The 16915-nt window shown below is 52.8% G+C and overlaps 1 protein-coding gene across 7 annotated transcripts in view; it reads right to left on the bottom strand.

Moving 5' to 3' along the window:
- CCM2 (CCM2 scaffold protein) overlaps positions 1-16915 on the bottom strand; it is a 38348-nt gene that overhangs the window by 11927 nt on the left and 9506 nt on the right. Inside the window, exons 1-2 of one of the 7 annotated variants that reach the window (XM_074844812.1) lie at positions 11400-12580; positions 427-9532 (exon numbers count right to left, since the gene is read on the bottom strand). The exons of 1 other annotated variant lie outside the window; for it this stretch is intronic. In XM_074844812.1, the coding sequence (XP_074700913.1) occupies positions 427-438 (12 nt within the window). In that variant the 5' untranslated portion in view covers positions 439-9532; positions 11400-12580. Of the gene's footprint in view, positions 1-426; positions 11375-11399; positions 12581-16915 lie in introns of those variants that run through there. 5 more of the 7 variants (XM_074844823.1, XM_074844841.1, XM_074844832.1 and 2 more) reach the window with 5 other exon arrangements.

Here is a 16915-nt window from a genome sequence, read left to right as displayed (position 1 = left end):
TGGGACTCGACTCCAGCTCTGGCACCCCAACTACGAGGGTGTCCAACCCCAAACCTCGGCTGCCGGTGTGTAAAGCTGCCATCCCACCAGCAACTTTTAGGATTCAAAGCAGAGAGATGCAGAAATCTGGCACCGGCGTCAGGGTTGTACCGCAACGGTTCCCCAGACACTTCCCCCTCCACCAGCCGGGGTCTGGCAGCTCCATCTCGCTTACACTTCCTTGTGCTGAGGCTGCTGGATCTGGCCCAATCCGTATGGAGCAAACCTGAAGAAACTCCCGCTTGCCCCTTGAGGACGCAGGCAGCCCACGAGCCCTGAAGGAGGATTTGGGGAGCCCAGATCCAAGGCGGAGGCATCACGCGGCGTGACGCAACGTGAAACAACAGCTTCTGCATTTCTGGGAACTGATATAAAACCGGCACCTACCTCGTTCTCCATTGAAGTGCCCGGCTACGGAGAGCAGAGCCAAACCGTGCCGGCGCGGAGCCTTTGGTGGCTCACGGAAAGCACCTCCCGTGGGGGGAGAGGAGCTGCTACCCTCGCCTCAGGGGCTTCCGAAGCGCGTGGCCTGTGCCGAAGGGCTGGCAAACCCGTGAGCTTTCATTCGCGGCCAGGAAGTGCAATAACCACAGTTTCCTTCTGTTCTGCGCAGCAACAGCGACAAAATAAAATTGTTGGTTAAGAATCAGCAAGGTTTGGCAGCAACGGGGCCGGGCGCGAGGCGAGGTGAGGCGCAGAAGCCCATTTTGCAAAGCTCGATCCCATGCCTGGCTCGTGGCCATGAGGTCCCACCTCCTGCACCCCTAAACCCCTGGAAACTCCCCGACAGCCTTTGCCACTACAGCCTGGACTTGCACCCAGCATATGGAAATATCCCCATCCCACGGGAGATTTTAACCCTGGCTTCTCCTCTGAGTTTCAGAGCTATTTTGTTCTCCAACATCTACTGAGACCAAGGGCTGAAAAACTTTTTCAGGGCCTGTATTTCAAGTCCTTAAGTCTCATGTTTGAAAAAGCAAAGCTTGGGAATGAGGTTAAGAGCTCCCTGCCTGAGTCACAGCCTCCCAGGAGGCACTTTGGGAGAGCACAAAGTGTTCAAGCGAGCCTTGCTGGGCTCAAACGTGAGCTCAAGACTCAGGCTCAGAGGCTTAACAAAAACAAGTTGCTAATTTCACAGATGGAGAATCAAATTAAAAAGGCAAAGGTGGTGATTTCCCTGATGAAATCCACCCATTGAGCAGAGACAAGAAGGTCGGCTGGAGAAAAAGCACCTGAAGACCTGCCGGGCTGCCAGCCACCCGCAGCCCCTCGGCGCTTGCACCGAGCGGATTCCCACCTTAGGACACAAGCAAACCCCTCCAGCACGCTGCCTAGTTAGTAGGTCTGGGGAGAGGAGGATCCCCTTTCTCCTTAAAACCCATAAAATAGAAGCTTGTTTTCTTTTTTCCCCGCTCTTTACCCACAACTGCAATCCCTGAAGGTGATTTCCCAGCCCACCTGCCTGCAGGTCTCTCTTACACCTTGAAGTCAGGAGGTTACATGAACATCTTGTTGGATTTGGCATTTTGTGGAGAGCTGCAGCTCCCAACAGAGGACACAGACCAACGCAGTCACTCCTCTGGGCCTCCTGCTGCTGATGGCTCCCAAATTCAGGAGGAAAACAGTCATTTTATCCACTTAATGAAGCATTTGAGACTTGACTAATTGAGAGAGAGCATCTCACGGCTGGGTTTAGCCCGCCAGGCCAGTCTGACAGGGAAAGGCACTCCATCGGGCAGGGGAGGGGGCTCTGTGAATGGCAGAGGGGCTTTGGTTGGGCATTTTGGGGAGACCCAGCTCACCCAATGTACGTTCACATATGTGTGAATACGGAACGCTGGCAAGGAACCAGGGTGAAGAGTGCCCCACTAGCGTCCCCCAAAAACCCACCAGGGCACATGGCTCTGGTGAGTACCAAGGACCAGCTACCACCAGGCTCCAGGGACACTCCTGGCCATGGCCAGCCCCTCCTCAGATTTAGTGGCCCAGGTGCAAGAGGTCCCCTTGGCCACATCACCTGCTCCTGCTCCAGGAGCTGCAAAGTCAATGGAAACAGGACAAACCCTCAGGAAAAAGCCCAGACTTAAGCCCCCAGCCTAGGTTGGACACAGCCACGAGCCATCAGGAGAGAGATGGAAACACAGCACAGTCCAGAGAACCCCTCATCATCCCAAGCTTCCCTCTGTGTCGGGATGATTCGTCCCTCTGATGCCTTTTCTCCTGTCCGGGGCCAATAAAATGCATTAACGGGAGTTTCACCAACCCCACTGGCTACGTCAGGACTTGCCTGCAACTATCCACCTCTCAGGCCACCGGTGAGGTGTGAGGTGGCAGAGATGACTCCCTGCAAGGGCTGGTGCCACTTGCAGCAGCAAAACCTGGTGCCGTCCTGCTCTGCAGAAAGCCCAGGGTGCAGGACAGGCCAGGGGAGGTTGTTAAGCCAGTACTAATCTCAGGGAAGCCAGCCTGACCCCTCATCAAACCTTCAAGAGGCTGTTTGAGCAGGAGGCTCCATGTTCTCCTCCCCTCGAAAGCTCTTGAGGTGACTGGGGCTGGGAGGAGTTAAATCAAAGGAGTTTGCAACCTCATTAAGACCACACGCTGGCAGCTCTCCACGCTCCCCCCGCATCTCACAACACCGAGACTTCAAAAAATTACTTTATTTGGTGCCTTACATAAGCAGCCCCCAGCAAGACTGGGGCTCTCGCAGTGTAAGCACAGCAGGCCCCGGTCACATTAGAGGTAGGATGACCTTCCCTGTGCTGCTGGGAATAAAAAAAAAAAAAAAAAAAAAAAAAAATCAGAGTCCCCTGGATCATGAGCAGCACCCACTTCATCAGGGTTTGCTCACCCCTCCCCTGCAAGCCCTGGCCAGCAGCACATCCTGTACGCAGCTCCCACTTGGGTCTCAGAAATCCCAAGAAAGCCATTTTTGGGAAAAGGGAGGATTTACACTTCATCTAGATCCTTATTATTGCAGCTGGAGCATTTGGAAAATTCCTGGGAGGGGGTTTGTTGCTGGAGGCTGGCAGCCCTTCTTCCTTCACCTTCTACCAGGGGGTGGTGGCAAAGCCAGGAATTAAACCCTAATCGACTCAACACCAGACCACAGTGCAGACCAAGACCTTCTCCCATGCCTCAGAAGATCCTGGAAACCACATCTCTGGGACTGAGTGCAGGCAGGAGGTGCCAACCAGCTTTCACGCTGTTGAGCAACACCACGGCACAGGGGCTGCATTTCACAGGGGATGAAGCTGGTACTAGTGTAGTGCTTGTCAGCCACCGGTGCTGGAGTCTGGGCTGCTTTTACACGGGGACACACTGCTTGTATCCATCCAAAAGTCAATGAGGTTCCTGGACAGCCCCTTTAAATACGTTCAACCCTTTGAGCTGAACACAAAGGAGAAAGAGCATCCCTCCTGTTCGCAGGAGAAACGGCTTCTTAATCCCCTCGAGTGGATTATCTCAAATGCAAATTTGTAAGGCTAATTCTCCCCCAGCACATCTGTGTGGAGATTAAGGGAACCTGAGCTCTAACTGGCCACCCAGGGCTGCTGCTGGCCAGCATGCTTCGCGTCCCCAGGGACAGCCCGCCTCCCAAATCCAGTTATCCTGTTCCTAAAGGGACACAGGGCATGCTGGCTTCGGGCAAAGCCAGAGTGCTCCCCCAGAGAGCTGCCAGCAGCATCCCAGGAAACAGGCTCTGCTTCCGAGAGGATCAGAAAGCCAACCTCGAGCGTACGGATCCCGCGAAGGCTGCGCTTAGTGGAGGAAGCATCTGCACAAAGGGAGCACGTGATACAGCAGTGGGTGAAATAATTAACCAAGCCCCAAGGGGTCTGGGTCAGGTTATTGCCAGCAGAGGAAATGAAGAAAAGGAGCACAGCGGCATGTGTGGAAGGACAAGAAGTCACAGGAGGTGCCTGTAATAATGAAATGTGAAACCAAGCAAGAAAAAACACATTCAGCATGTTTAGGGAAGACTTGGCTGTTAAAAAAATAAACTCCAACCAGCCTCCATCGTGGCAACGCCACAAAAACACCAGGTCTGTAGGTCCAGCTTTGCCTGCACAGAGCTTGAGCCCAGGCCAGGCTCCGCAGCACCAGCCACCGCACTCCAGGAGCCGAGGGTGACGAGAACGCCTGGGAATGACAACCTGGGAAAGCCAGACGCGCGACGAGCCTGTACTGAGTATCCTTAAAGTAAAGCTGCAAGTGCACAGCCCTGCCAAAAGAAGGGTTTATTATTTACATTTCTTTGCTCCACAGAGAAGCGCTGCAATGCAAGCGGGACTGGCGGGGGGGGCTGGTTCAGGGCTGAGCCCCCAGGGAAACCCAGGCAGAAAGCAGAAAATAGCCTGGTTTTACACCAACCTTGCATTTGCCGTTCCTTCACGCCACCTCAACACAAACACAAAGCTGCAAGTCGCCACAGGTACATCCTGATGCCGAGCGGAGGTTTATTTCCAAATGACTTCCTATTCCTCAGCCTCTTGGCAGAAGGAAGCTGTAACAGCCTTGTTTTGCTCTGCCTGACCGAGCCAGGTCCCCGTCCAGGTGGTGAATTACTCAGGGGTTCTCTCCAGCCCTTCAGAGCAACGCCAAGTTGCTCAGGCAATAAAACACCAGCTCCCCTCCTGATCTGGCGGTGATGGGGTTACAGCAGCAGCTTCTGAAAAAACATTTTAAACCAGCAAATGCCCCCCTGGTGCCTGGGGACCTGGCTAGAGCCCTTTCACAGCCCATAGCTGCTGCCTTTTCCTGCCCCTCCATCCTTCACACCAGGTTTGTATGGCCACGTTTAGGGGCAGAGACTTGGCCAGGAGTACCGGGGGGAAGCTGGGGCGGGGGGGGGGCATGGTCAGGGCCATGTTCAGTCCAAGGATGGAGAACCTGTGGCCTCCAGGGCAGCCTGTCCAGCATTTGACTATCCTCATGCTGAAGTTTATGATGTTTGAACACAAGTCCGTGTGTTTCAGTTGTCCTGACAGTGGAAAGAGCCCACACCTTCCTCCTTTTCTTCACTCCCACCATGAAGCATTTATACTCATTAATAAGATCCCCTTGAGCCCTCTCCAGGCTGAACAGTCCCAGCTCTCTCAGCCTTTCCTCATACAAAAGATGCTCCAGGCCCTTCACCCTTTGCTGGACTCACTCCAGTACATCCCCATCTCTTGTACTGGAAGCCCAGTACTCCAGGGGATCACCTCCTGGCTGGTGGCCATCCCTGCCACCGAGGATGTGTTCCTGCCTCACGCTCACCTTGGTGCCCACCAAGACCTTCTCTGGTCCTGGACTAGAACAAAGCAAAAGGACACAACCAAGTACCAGGAACAGCTATGGGCACTGAAGTAGATGTGACTTCTTCTAGATCCCGTCCCTGGAATTAGGTTTACTTTGACTTGGGCAGTAGTCAAGCTCTTCCCCACCTACGTATTTGGACTTGCAGGGGGATGGTCAAGGAGATTGCTCCTGCCCTTGCTGTGCAGAGAACTGAGCCGCTCAGGACGCCACCCTCAACTGTCTTCTACAACCCAAACAATCTGGGCACAACCCAAAACCCATGCTCCGCAAGCAGCTCCACAATGCATGCAACAGAGCCAAGCAGTTTCTCAGTTGTGTTTGAGTCACCCTGGGTTTCTGAGCAGGGATGCAAGGCTGGACAAACGTCATTTGGTGCTGACATGCTTTCAGGAAGATGGGATGGTCCCCACCACCCCAAAAGCATCACTTAGACCCCACCACTGCACATGGAGAGCTCAGCAACTCCGCAGGAAGCACAGAGCTGGCTTGGAAACCCCCTCGAAGTTCCATGCGGTATCTGGACTGAAGACCACCCATGGGCCACATTCCCATTACACACCCCTTACTGCTTCCTCCTCATCCTGTTGCTGGGTTCAGAGCATCAACACCGCAGCGCACTGGCCAGCAACATCTTCCCAAAGGCCTTTTATTCCACTTTCCTCCCATTTTTGTCAACAGGAAGCATGTGATAAAGTGGTTAACTGGGGTTGGGGACTTATTCACATGGGAGGTGCAGCTAGATGAGGGTGTGTTGACATTCAGCTTGAGGAACTCCAGACAGGGCAGCTCCAGGTTCTTGGCACGCCGACATGGCTGCAGAAGAGCTGCTCTCCTCCCCACAAAGATATCTGGATGCTAAAACATTCAATCAAACCATTATTCAAGGGATTCCTTTTTGAAGGCAAGAGCTAAGAACGGCTTCAGCTTTTTATCAGCTTTAGCATAACGCTACAGCGAGGATTTAAGAGGGGGGGCTCTGGATAATGACGCCAGGCATGGAGTCAAAAATTAATCAAGATGAAAGCTGCGGGCAGGCTGCCAAGGCTGTGAGCAGGAGGCCAGGCATTGCAGGGCAGGATGCCACTCTCTGCTAGCTCCTGTCCCTCTGCAAAGCCACGGCTATTGCCATAGACCCTTCCCCTTCGGCACCAGGAGGGTGTTGAAGCCAGATCTGCACCGCCTGCACCCCAATATGGCACATGGACACTGCAAAGAGTCCTTGGCTTCGTCTCACCGTGCAGAGCTCCACTGATGTCTGCCAGGATGAGGTTGTTGGAGAAAGGGACCTTCGAAGTGCATCCAGCAGCAGGCTGGCCAGAACGGCGTTTTGAAATGCATCTGCATCAGCCCAGCTTTGCATGTGGAGGGAGAAACAACATCCAGAAGGTTCCTCTGGTGATGTGCAAAGCGAGCAGAGCACATCCCATCCTCGGGGTGTCATCCAGGCAGCAAAGTGCCCATGGCTGCTGCAGACTTCAGCCTCATGGGTGAGGGCCTACCTGGGCCTGAAGCTGACAGTGAAGAACATCTAAGCCAGGAGGATGCCAAGGATCACCTGGGGACCTGCAGCTATTCCTACGTCTTGCTGAAGAGTCATCTTAGACAACTCTGCTCCTGGGACTGGCAGAGCCAACCATGCTCAGCTTTGCGTGAGGCTGCATCTCAGCTTCACGTGGCTTCTCCAGCACAAGCCCGGCATGGTGACCACCAGAAAGGGTGGCTGTAGCGGCATCCCCTGCTCTCCCTGAGGAGCTGAACGTCTGAGACGACAGGGGTCAGGACTTCTCCTGAAGGATAAAGCTCGATTCCTTCGACAAGGAGGCTACAGAGCTCTTGCAGCGTTGCCCGTGGAGCAGATAACGTGTAACTTTTGCATTTTAGCGCCAGCTATAAATAGCTTTGTGCTCACCAGGGCATGAAGGGTTTTGGTCGTGGTCCCTGTCCCTCCTCACCCCACCCTGCAGGAGGTTTTCCAGCTCCATTTGTTAGTCATCTGTCCCCCTTCTAAGTCAGGCCACTTTCCTCTGACCCAGCCAGCACATGGATCTTCTCAGAGACCATTCTGACCAGCTTGCAGGGAAGCCTCCAGAGGAGATCCTGCCACCCTGCCCAGCAGTTTTCTGGAGCGACAGCTGCTTCAGGTCCTCACGTGGCTCCACAAAACCCAGCTTTATCTCCCCTGGGCTGAATCAGAGACAGGAGCAAGGGGTCCCTGCTGGCCCCAGGACCTTTCACTCCTCCCCAGCTCCAAGCAGGCTGATGCAGAGCTGACATTCACTGGTGGGATCAGTGAAATAAATGAAAAATCTGTATTTCAGTCAAACACTGTATTTGATTTCAAAGCCGCTCCTTCAAAGAAACATGTTATTAAATCCAAGTAATGTAGAGACACAATTTTCCTAAAAAGAGTGAGCTGGCACCCAAGTCAGTCTTAAAAAACCCCAAACAATGCAGCAGCTCAAGACTAAAGGCAACAGTTGCACAAAATCCACTTCCAAAACAAGGCTCAGCTCCGTGTTTTCACATTTCAGACCACCTTGCCAGCTAAGCCGGGCTCCAGGCGCCCTGACAGGATTTTCCTCTAAGACAAGAGGAAAGCAATTTTCCCTGGCTATTTTTAGGAGAGCCTTGTTCCTCCTCCCAAAGAGACTTCTACCGCCCGGCTCAACCCTCCACCCACAGTTTTCATCTCCGGGTGCGCGGCCGAGCCAGGCTGAGCTGATGCATCTGGAGCAAGAGGCTGGAGGCAGAGACACGCAGGGCGCTCACGCTGACCTCGCTTAGCAGTTTGCTGAGGATCCTTCCTAAGCTAGGCTTTAGCCCAGGCTGTTCTGTATCACAGCATGAGCAGCTCATGATATCATGAAATAACAGCTCATGGGCTTGACTTAATCTCTTGCTGCCTCCTTTCCTGATTTCAGGAATCCATGTCTGCAGGACTGGACAGAGCTTAAATTCTAGGCTTAATTTAAGCCCTGCAAACAAGAGATAAGAAATTGACACCTTCTTGCCCAGGCGATCCAGACCCGGCACATCCTCACTGCCTCTCCCCTCTGACATAGGTTGATCTTGAGGGGTCTTAGTGGTGGGAAGCAGCCTTCTACCAGCAGCACCTAGAAAGAGCTGGCCAGAGGAGGGTCTTCACGGGGCACAGCGTCAGTATCAGCTACACCTTTCACCTTTAGCATTTGCTGATATTTGTGGGAGAAAAGGGTGGCAAGATCAGCTTATTTGCAGCCTTATCGGCACAAGGAGCAGGTTTTGGAGGAAGAGTTACTGTTTTTCAACAGTTTCCATAAGGTCCTGTCAAAATTCAGAGATCTGCTGTGTTGTATTTCCAGCAGATGTCTGGGAAGTCAAAGTCTCCCACAAGAACAAGCGATCGTGAGAGTTCTCCTAAGTGCCTATAGAATATTTCATCCCCCTCTCTGTCCTGGGTGGGTGGCCTATAGTAGACTCCCACTACAACATCCACCCTGTTGGCCTTCCCCCTGATTCTAACGCAAAGACACTCCCCCCTGTCTTCACTACACTTGTACTCAAAGCAATCACAACAGTCCCTAACATACAGTGCCACCGCACCACCTCTCCTTCCTTGTCTGTCCCTCCTAAAGAGCTTGTAGCCATCAGTTGATGCAGTCCAGTCATGGGAGAAATCCCACCATGTTTCTGTAATAGCCACGACATCATAATTCTCCTGGCTGGCATCACCCCAGGACCCATGAGCGCCACACAGGTTTGCAGTCCGTGGGCCTTCCCAGAGCACCGCCGCTACTCACGGTCCTTCGTCCACGTAGACAACTCTTCAGATCCATCAGCATCAGTCAACGCTTCGGTACAACCATCCCCCTGAGACCACATGTGTCATCCCACTTCCTAGTGTTCCCAGACAGTTGCAGAGATGATTTTAAGGAGGGGAAGACCACAATCCCCAGTCCAACTGCCTCTTCAAACCTTGGAAGCAGATGTGAAAGGCCACTCGTGCAGCAGGGTCCGGGAGGTAGATGGGCACCATGGGGAGGTCAGGGCACAGACACAGTCACCAGGCAGCCACAGATAAGGTGAAGTTCTAGCTTACTGGTGGTTTTCCTTTGAAGTCTCTTCCCAGTTGTAGGCCACCCAAGACCCCAGTAAGTCAGATAGCTTTGGTTCCACAGATGCCGAGGAAAGCATCCAAGAAGTTTTTGGCCTAAAAACAGACCATGCAGCCTTTTGGCATCTTCTACAGACAGCCAAGGCAGTGGATTCACCTTACAAGAGTCTGCAGCGCAGGTGAACACAAAAGCAAGGTTTAGGGGAAGGAGGACATCTCCCACCACCAAGGAAAGAAGCTTTGGGAGTGAGGATCAGAGGACTGAAGGGTTTGGGCAGGACAGTCAAACTTGTATGGCAGCAAACCAACACAGAAAGCCTGCAGAGGTCTGTCACGAGCTACGCCAGCAAAGTACACTCTTGTTACAGCAGCTAGAAGCAGGTCACCTGATTATCCCAAAGCTCAAGAGCGTTTGACACAAGGCTTTAGTCTTGCACAGCCTACAAAAGCCACCCAACTCCTCACTGAGGTAACTAAAAGACTGCTCAGCCTCAATGCAGTGCACAAACCGAGCATTTGGTAACACCGACTGCTCCAAGCCCAAAGACCCAGGAGCCAGGGGAGGGAAGGAAGCAGCGGCCACGGGGATGTCTAAGTTCCCTTGTGCCCAACCAAGCTGGAGGCCCATCCTCCAGCACAGCCACATTAGCTCCAGCTTTCAGAAGGTTATTCCCATTCTTTGCATACTTGAAAGAGGAAAGGTGAAACACCCAGACCTGCAATCGTGAAGTTTATGGCTGGCTGCTGAGAGGATCACTTCACTGGGAAACATGCTTTGCATTGACTTGGCATAGACATAAACTGCCAGGCAGGTTTTAGTCTAGACTGTCAGATAAAGGATCTGAGGAGGTTTCTGGCAGTAGGAAATAAGCTCTGGTTTGTTTTAGCATGTTTTCTGGGATGTGTCACTACTAATTTTTGTCAGTCCAAGGAGCCAAAATCCCTGCATTAAGAATGACATTTGCAGCTTATGCACCTTCAAGTCCTTTCCCCCCCCTCAGGACACAGACTGCACATCGTGCTGGGGGCACAAAGGGACCTCCTCCTCCTCCTCCCATAAAAACAAAAGGATGCGAAGCAGCACCTGCTCCTTCAGGACTCCTTAGAGGAAAGGTGGTTTGCAATACCCACGCAGCAAAAGCCCCCTCTGCAATCAGACACCACCTTTGCCCAACTGCTCATCCAGGCGCGTACCAGGCCGGTGGCCAGGGAGCCGGCTGTGGGAGAAGATTCCTGAGCTGCCTTTCCCCATCAGAGCCACCCAGGGAAACCCACAGAGGTGCCCAGCGTACCATCGTGTCAAGCTGTGCAGCTAAAGGGCAGGGCGTTAAGCCCTGCGTATCTCCAGCAGAAGCTATCCAAAGATTGTTAATTTGGGCAGCCCACTCAAGTTCTCCAGATGACTGCTCAGGGTAGCTGTCCCTCTAGTCCCACTGAGGACACAGGGATGTCCCTGGAGAGCCTCAGCACGCCCAAACCCAAGAGCACGCTGAGTATGATGTATGTATGATTTACAGCACAGAGGAGAATCGAGGAGTCTAGCACGGGGTGACTTGGGTTTGGGCCCACACAGCTCAACGATGACTTCCCAAGATATTTTAAGGCACCCTAGAACTACCTCCTCCCAAACCCAGTCTCCCCCTGCACACAAAGATCTCTTAACCACTGTTTTCTATGACTGAAGCCAGCTGAAGATGCAGTAGCACTGGTTTTCCTGCTCTAATCAGGCACCAGTCCTGCAAGGAACATCTCCTGAGGTGCCATCCAGCTCCCCGAGGGCAAGCTGCTTCCTAAATCCAGCCCTGCTCCAGCTTCAAGGACAACTCCAGCTTTATTTAAACTCTTCCAAAAGGCAGCTTGCAGCCTGTCTAGACCCACAGCTCATCTACCTCGGATGGAAACAAGCATCATTCAGACAGGTTGCATTTTTTCCAGCAGTAAACAACAAAAAGTTTTTACTCACAGGGAGGCACCTCAGCCTTTTTTTCCTTTCATGCCAGAAATCCAGGACTGTGTGGCATCTTTGAAGAGGACTTGGCAAACCCAACTTCTACTGGTTAAATTCTTCCTTGTCCTCTTAATATGTACCAGCTCTTTCTGCACAGCCAGGCTGTCCAGAACACCCCAGGAGGCACACCCTGCCAAACCCAACAGTATTTTAAGCCGCTACATCACAAGATTAATGACTTCTCAGACTCTTCTCAAAAAAGCACTGATTTCTAAGAGAGATATGGAATATAGCCACCACGCTAGCACAGCCGTCCCAGCACCTCCTGCAACACCCACAGTTTGTTCCTCTCTACCAAACAAAGCTTTTGGCTGACAAACTGCACTCATACCACATAAGCTCCCAGATTCACACTGGCTGTCATCATCTTTAACAGCAAGATCCCCGGGAACGTGCCCATCGGACCCATCCCAGCAGGTTGTCACGCCCAGTGGGGGGAAAGGGATTAGACCCTCCCCTTCGGGCAGCACCAAGCTGTCAGACCAGGTCAAGGCATCTCAGGTGACTACCAAGGCTGAAAGCTCAGCACTGCAACCAAGGATTCTGTAATCCTGGAATGGTTTGGGTTGGAAGGAACCTTAAAGATCACCCAGTTCCAACCCCCTGCCACGGGCAGGGACACCTTCCACTAGCCCAGGTTGCCCAAAGCCCCGTCCAACCTGGCCTTGAACCCTTCCAGGGAGGGGGCAGCCACAGCTTCTCTGGGCAAGTCCTCAAGCCCCTCCTATTTTACCTCCTTTTAGCCCTCTGGTCACCCAGCACACCCCACTTCCCAAGCTACACACCTACCAACACACACGAGAGCTTAAAAAAAAGGGATCTCTGACAATGGTGGGATGTCATAGAGGAACAGAAGGCACGTTTGCCAAGCTGTGTTCAGCTCCTGACCTCCACCAGCAGCTGTTGCCTGGTACATCCTACATGCTGGTGTCCCTCACCCCAAACACCTCCTTCCAGTGCTGGGGCTCACCCCAGGAGCTGCACATCTCCCTCCCCCAGCTTACAGAATCACAGAACCATCTGGGTTGGAAAAAGCCTTGAAGCTCCTCCAGCCCAACCATGAACCTCACCCTGACCGTTCCCAACTCCACCAGATCCCTCAGCGCTGGGTCAACCCGACTCTTCAACCCCTCCAGGGATGGGGACTCCCCCCCTGCCCTGGGCAGCCCATTCCAACGCCCAACAACCCCTTCTGCAAAGAAATCCTTCCTAAGAGCCAGTCTGACCCTGCCCTGGCGCAGCTTGAGGCCATTCCCTCTTGGCCTGGCGCTGGTTCCTTGGCTCAAGAGACTCATCCCCCCTCTCTGCACCCTCCTTTCAGGCAGTTGGAGAGGGCCATGAGGTCTCCCCTCAGCCTCCTCTTCTCCAGACTAAACCCCCCCAGTTCCCTCAGCCGCTCCCCATCAGACCTGTGCTCCAGACCCTGCACCAGCTCCGTTGCCCTTCTCTGGACACGCTCGAGTCATTCAATGGCCTTTTTGGAGTGAGGGGCCCAAAACTGAACCCACTCATCGAGGGGCGGCCTCACCAGTGCTGAGCACAGGGGTGAGATCCCTTCCCTGTCCCTGCTGGCCACGCTAGTGCTGATACAAGCCAGGATGCCATTGGCCTTCTTGGCCACCTGGGCACACTGCTGGCTCCTGTTCAGCCGGCTGTCAATCAACACCCCCAGGTCCCTCTCTGACTGGCAGCTCTCCAGCCACTCCTCCCCAAGCCTGTAGTGCTGCCAGGGACCACTGCTGCTGCTCACCACTGCTGGACCCACATCTCCACAACACCCCAGCAGAAGACTAGCCTTTGCCTCTCTCCAGGCTGCACACAAACCCACATTGCCCTGCAGCCCTTCCTGGCCTGCACAGGCAGCCCTGAGCTATGCAGATACCCTGATGTTACTAATTAATCCCTCCAGCACAGTGCTAACAAGGCCTCGGCTTTCGGTTCCTGGAAGAAAAGGATGTGGAACCCTGAATGCTTTCAACCAAGAGCAACATGAATAACTGGCAGCTGGAAAACACTTCTAAGAGGAGATCCCAGGAAGCGTGCTTTGGAAAATAAACCCCTAGATCTGCTTTAGTAGTGAGGCCCCTTCAGTCCCCACCAGCAACATCAGAGAAACGTGGATCAGTAACTACACTCCCAGTACAAGTGAGGACGGACTGGATCATCCCCTCAGCCCACTGCTGAGCTCCTCAAAGCCCTACTCCTCCTCCAAAGAGGCAGCGACAGGCATAACCCAACGGTCCCACCTGGGACAGTGGGTCACAAAGGCAGCATCCCACCACTGCCAGCTCCTCACGTTAGCTCAGCCAGGCTCTGGATGTTTTTCCACATTTCCTACCTCTTGTGAACCCTCTTTGGAGAGCAGCTTGCACATCTCAAATTAAACCAGGAAAGGTGGCCATTTCCTCTTTTTAATAAAGAAATTATTTTACTAACCTAAAAGGTTACAGAACAAAAAGCAGGGAGGCCCTGAAGTTCACTTTGCCTGCTGTCCACACCTAGCAGCACGAAGTGCACAGTCTATGCCGGGTTTTACAGCTTCACATATCTGCTTTAAGAAAACTCTGCTTGGTGAACTTTTACTGCATCAACACTAGAAGGGTTTGGTATTGTGCCTCTGGCTAGGTAAACACAAAAAGGTACTTTGGGAGACAAAGAGAAGCCTATTAAAAGGCTGGTGACCAAGTCTGGAAACACATACTAGTCAGACAAGACTAAGTAGAGAATTTGAAGGACTTTATGGAAAACACCGCTTTTAAGTCTCTCTTCTGAACAGTATCAAAGCCAGTAAAACAGGATGAAGTAGAGCAGAATTTTATGCAAGTCAAACTAAATTTGAAGAGACATTTTGAGAAGTCTCTAATCTCTCTTTTCAAGATCTGGGCTTACCAGATATTCCCTCCATCCTCACCTGGCTGGGCTCCCGTGCAGCCCCCACAGGGGTTTAGCCATTCAGTGAGCACAGACACGAGAAGTGCCGCTAGCACAAACTCCCAAAGCTGTTTTGAAATGAAGAAGAGAGAAGCCACGCTGCAAGACAACAGCTCTCAGGGACATGCTCATACATTTCTGGAGGTAGGTGACAAGGCAAGGGGGTGCTGCCCCCAACCCACCCACCTCCAGGGTTCACCCCGCTCCGACAGAGCAGCAGAGCTGCACATGTAACAGCCAGAGCCAGCTTTAGAAGCAAAGCAAGACAGCACAGACCAGAACTCGAAGGTTTTTATGCCAAAAGCAAGCTTCACAGCCTCGGTGAGGATCCATGCAGGCTGGCGGGTGGGAAGAGGGAGGTGGAGGTGAGAAGCCAGGGCAGGACCCTTTGGCTGGCTCAGCCACAGCCAGAGCAGACCCAAAACCTCTCTGCAACTGCACGCGCTGTAGCTCCCCTCCGGAGGAGCGGGATCTGCTGGCTGCCTCTGGCCGAGGTGAGGATGTCGATGGTTCTGGTGGGACAAGGCTTCCCGACCTCGGGCACATGTGTAAGACAGCAGCCTCCCGAGCCGGCCACCAGCAGAGTCCAGAGCCTACAGCTTCACCAGCCTGGCTCCTGCCATTGCCTCTGTTAGGAGCCAACTGCTCAAGCAGATTTATTTACCTAAAATTTTGCCAAGACTTTGAGAAACCAACGATTTAGGAATCCTTTTACCATTGGTATTCCTGCCCAGAGGAATTGGGTTGCAGAGGGGGAAGTAGGAGCTCTCATTACACACAGCCCACAGGCAGGTCAGCCAGGCTCTGACCTTTCTGCTCTGCCTACTCAGGCGTCAGCAATTAGCTTGGCAGTTTCATCCCTTTCCATAAATCCTCTCACTGCTTTCCTGCCAAAGTTCATTTATTTCAGATTTTTTTTTTTATTTACAGTGCTCTCTGCCCTGTAAATACACAGGCTGACCCACCTGAGGCAGCAGCTGCCTCCAGCCCGCTACAGGTCAGATCCAGACCTCCCATTTTGCCCAGTTCAGCCACCCAGAACGGAGAACTGCGTTAAGGAAACCACACAAACTCCCCTCATGCTACAGAGCATAACTAATCCCATTTACTTCAACCCCTAGTTCTGCTTTTACCTGTCCTTAAGGCGCCATGAGACAATGACACCAGAAGGGCCAATGCTTTTACAGAAGCTCATCTTCCCCTGGAAATACCAATCCAGCTGATGCGGGGAATTTTGGTTGTTCTACCCTGCCTCTGGGGAAATCTTAGTGTCTTAAAAGCAAGGCACCAAAAATAAAGATCAAGGCAAGAAGCAGCTGTAGTCTGAGATCAAGAATGTGAAATGAGTTAAAAATCCATGTGTCAGGCTCCCCACGAAGCCCTTCACCAGTGTCTGTGCTGGTCCCATTGGCACGGCATCTCCCAGTCCCCAGAGAGGAGGAAAGGGCAGCCCCACGCTGTAACTCTTCCACCTGGAGGAATAAGCTGTTTCTAAAGCAAATGGGTACACAAGCTCTGCAGCCAGACTGACTGAGTGGCCTCAAGCTCTTTCTCCTTCATCCAAGTCTCACGGTTTAAAATCCCATCTCTGGCTCACCCCGTTGAGCAGTTCCAAAGCCCTGCCAGGCTCACCGAGGGGATTTGCCAAGCTGCACGGACCGTGTCCGCAGCACGTCTTGCGATGCCGTCAGCCTGTCATCACCTCTCTGACTGCTGCTAGTGCCAAGCTGCTCCCTGAGGTCTACCTCCTGGGTCAGCAGCTCATGCTCCTCCGCTGCAGGTACCACTCTGGACACAGGTATTCAGTTAAATGAGGGCAGATTCATACTAGACATAGGAAAGAAGGTTTTTTATGATGAGCGTGGTGAGACACTTGCACAGTTGCCTAGAGAGGTGGTAGATGCCCCCTCCCTAGAAACATTCCAGGCCAGGTTGGACGGGGCTCTGAGCAACCTGATCCAGGTGAAGATGGCCGTGCTCATGGCAGGGGGGTTGGACTAGATGGCCCTTAGAGGTCCCTCCCAACACAAACCATTCCAGGATTCTAACAGTGGGAGACTTACAAACTCAAATGGACACAGAGTGAAGTTTCAAAGGTGTTAACCCACTCCCCTTCGCCAGGCATATTGGCTGGGGAGGAGACTGTTCCTGTTCTGCTCTATATTCATGAAGCTTCATTAATATCTCGGTCACACAGAGCTCTCAGGATGCTCACTGCTACACAAGAGCATCTTGTTCCCACTTTAACTTTGGGTAGAAGATACCTGTGTGGATCAGGTTGGATCACTACTGCAGGTGTTTGAGGGCACAAGCCAGAGATGATGAACAGGAGATGCCACCAGTGAGGCCATCGGACAGCAGCAACCAGCAGCACCAGCACATAAGACCTCAGGCAGGTGCCAGTGCAGTTGGGCACCACAGACTGTAGCTGCCATTGCAGTGTTAGTACCCAAATCTAAAAGGGGCAAAGGAAAACTTCCCAGGTTTCCAAGGTTTCAGAGCAATGCTGATCCATCTGCGTGGCCTGCAAGGATGTTCTG

This window comes from Strix aluco, chromosome 1 (genome assembly GCF_031877795.1).
Source record: "Strix aluco isolate bStrAlu1 chromosome 1, bStrAlu1.hap1, whole genome shotgun sequence".
Lineage (NCBI taxonomy): Eukaryota > Metazoa > Chordata > Aves > Strigiformes > Strigidae > Strix > Strix aluco.
Note: the sequence above shows the minus strand (reverse complement) of the source record. Positions and strands in the feature narration are given on the sequence as shown.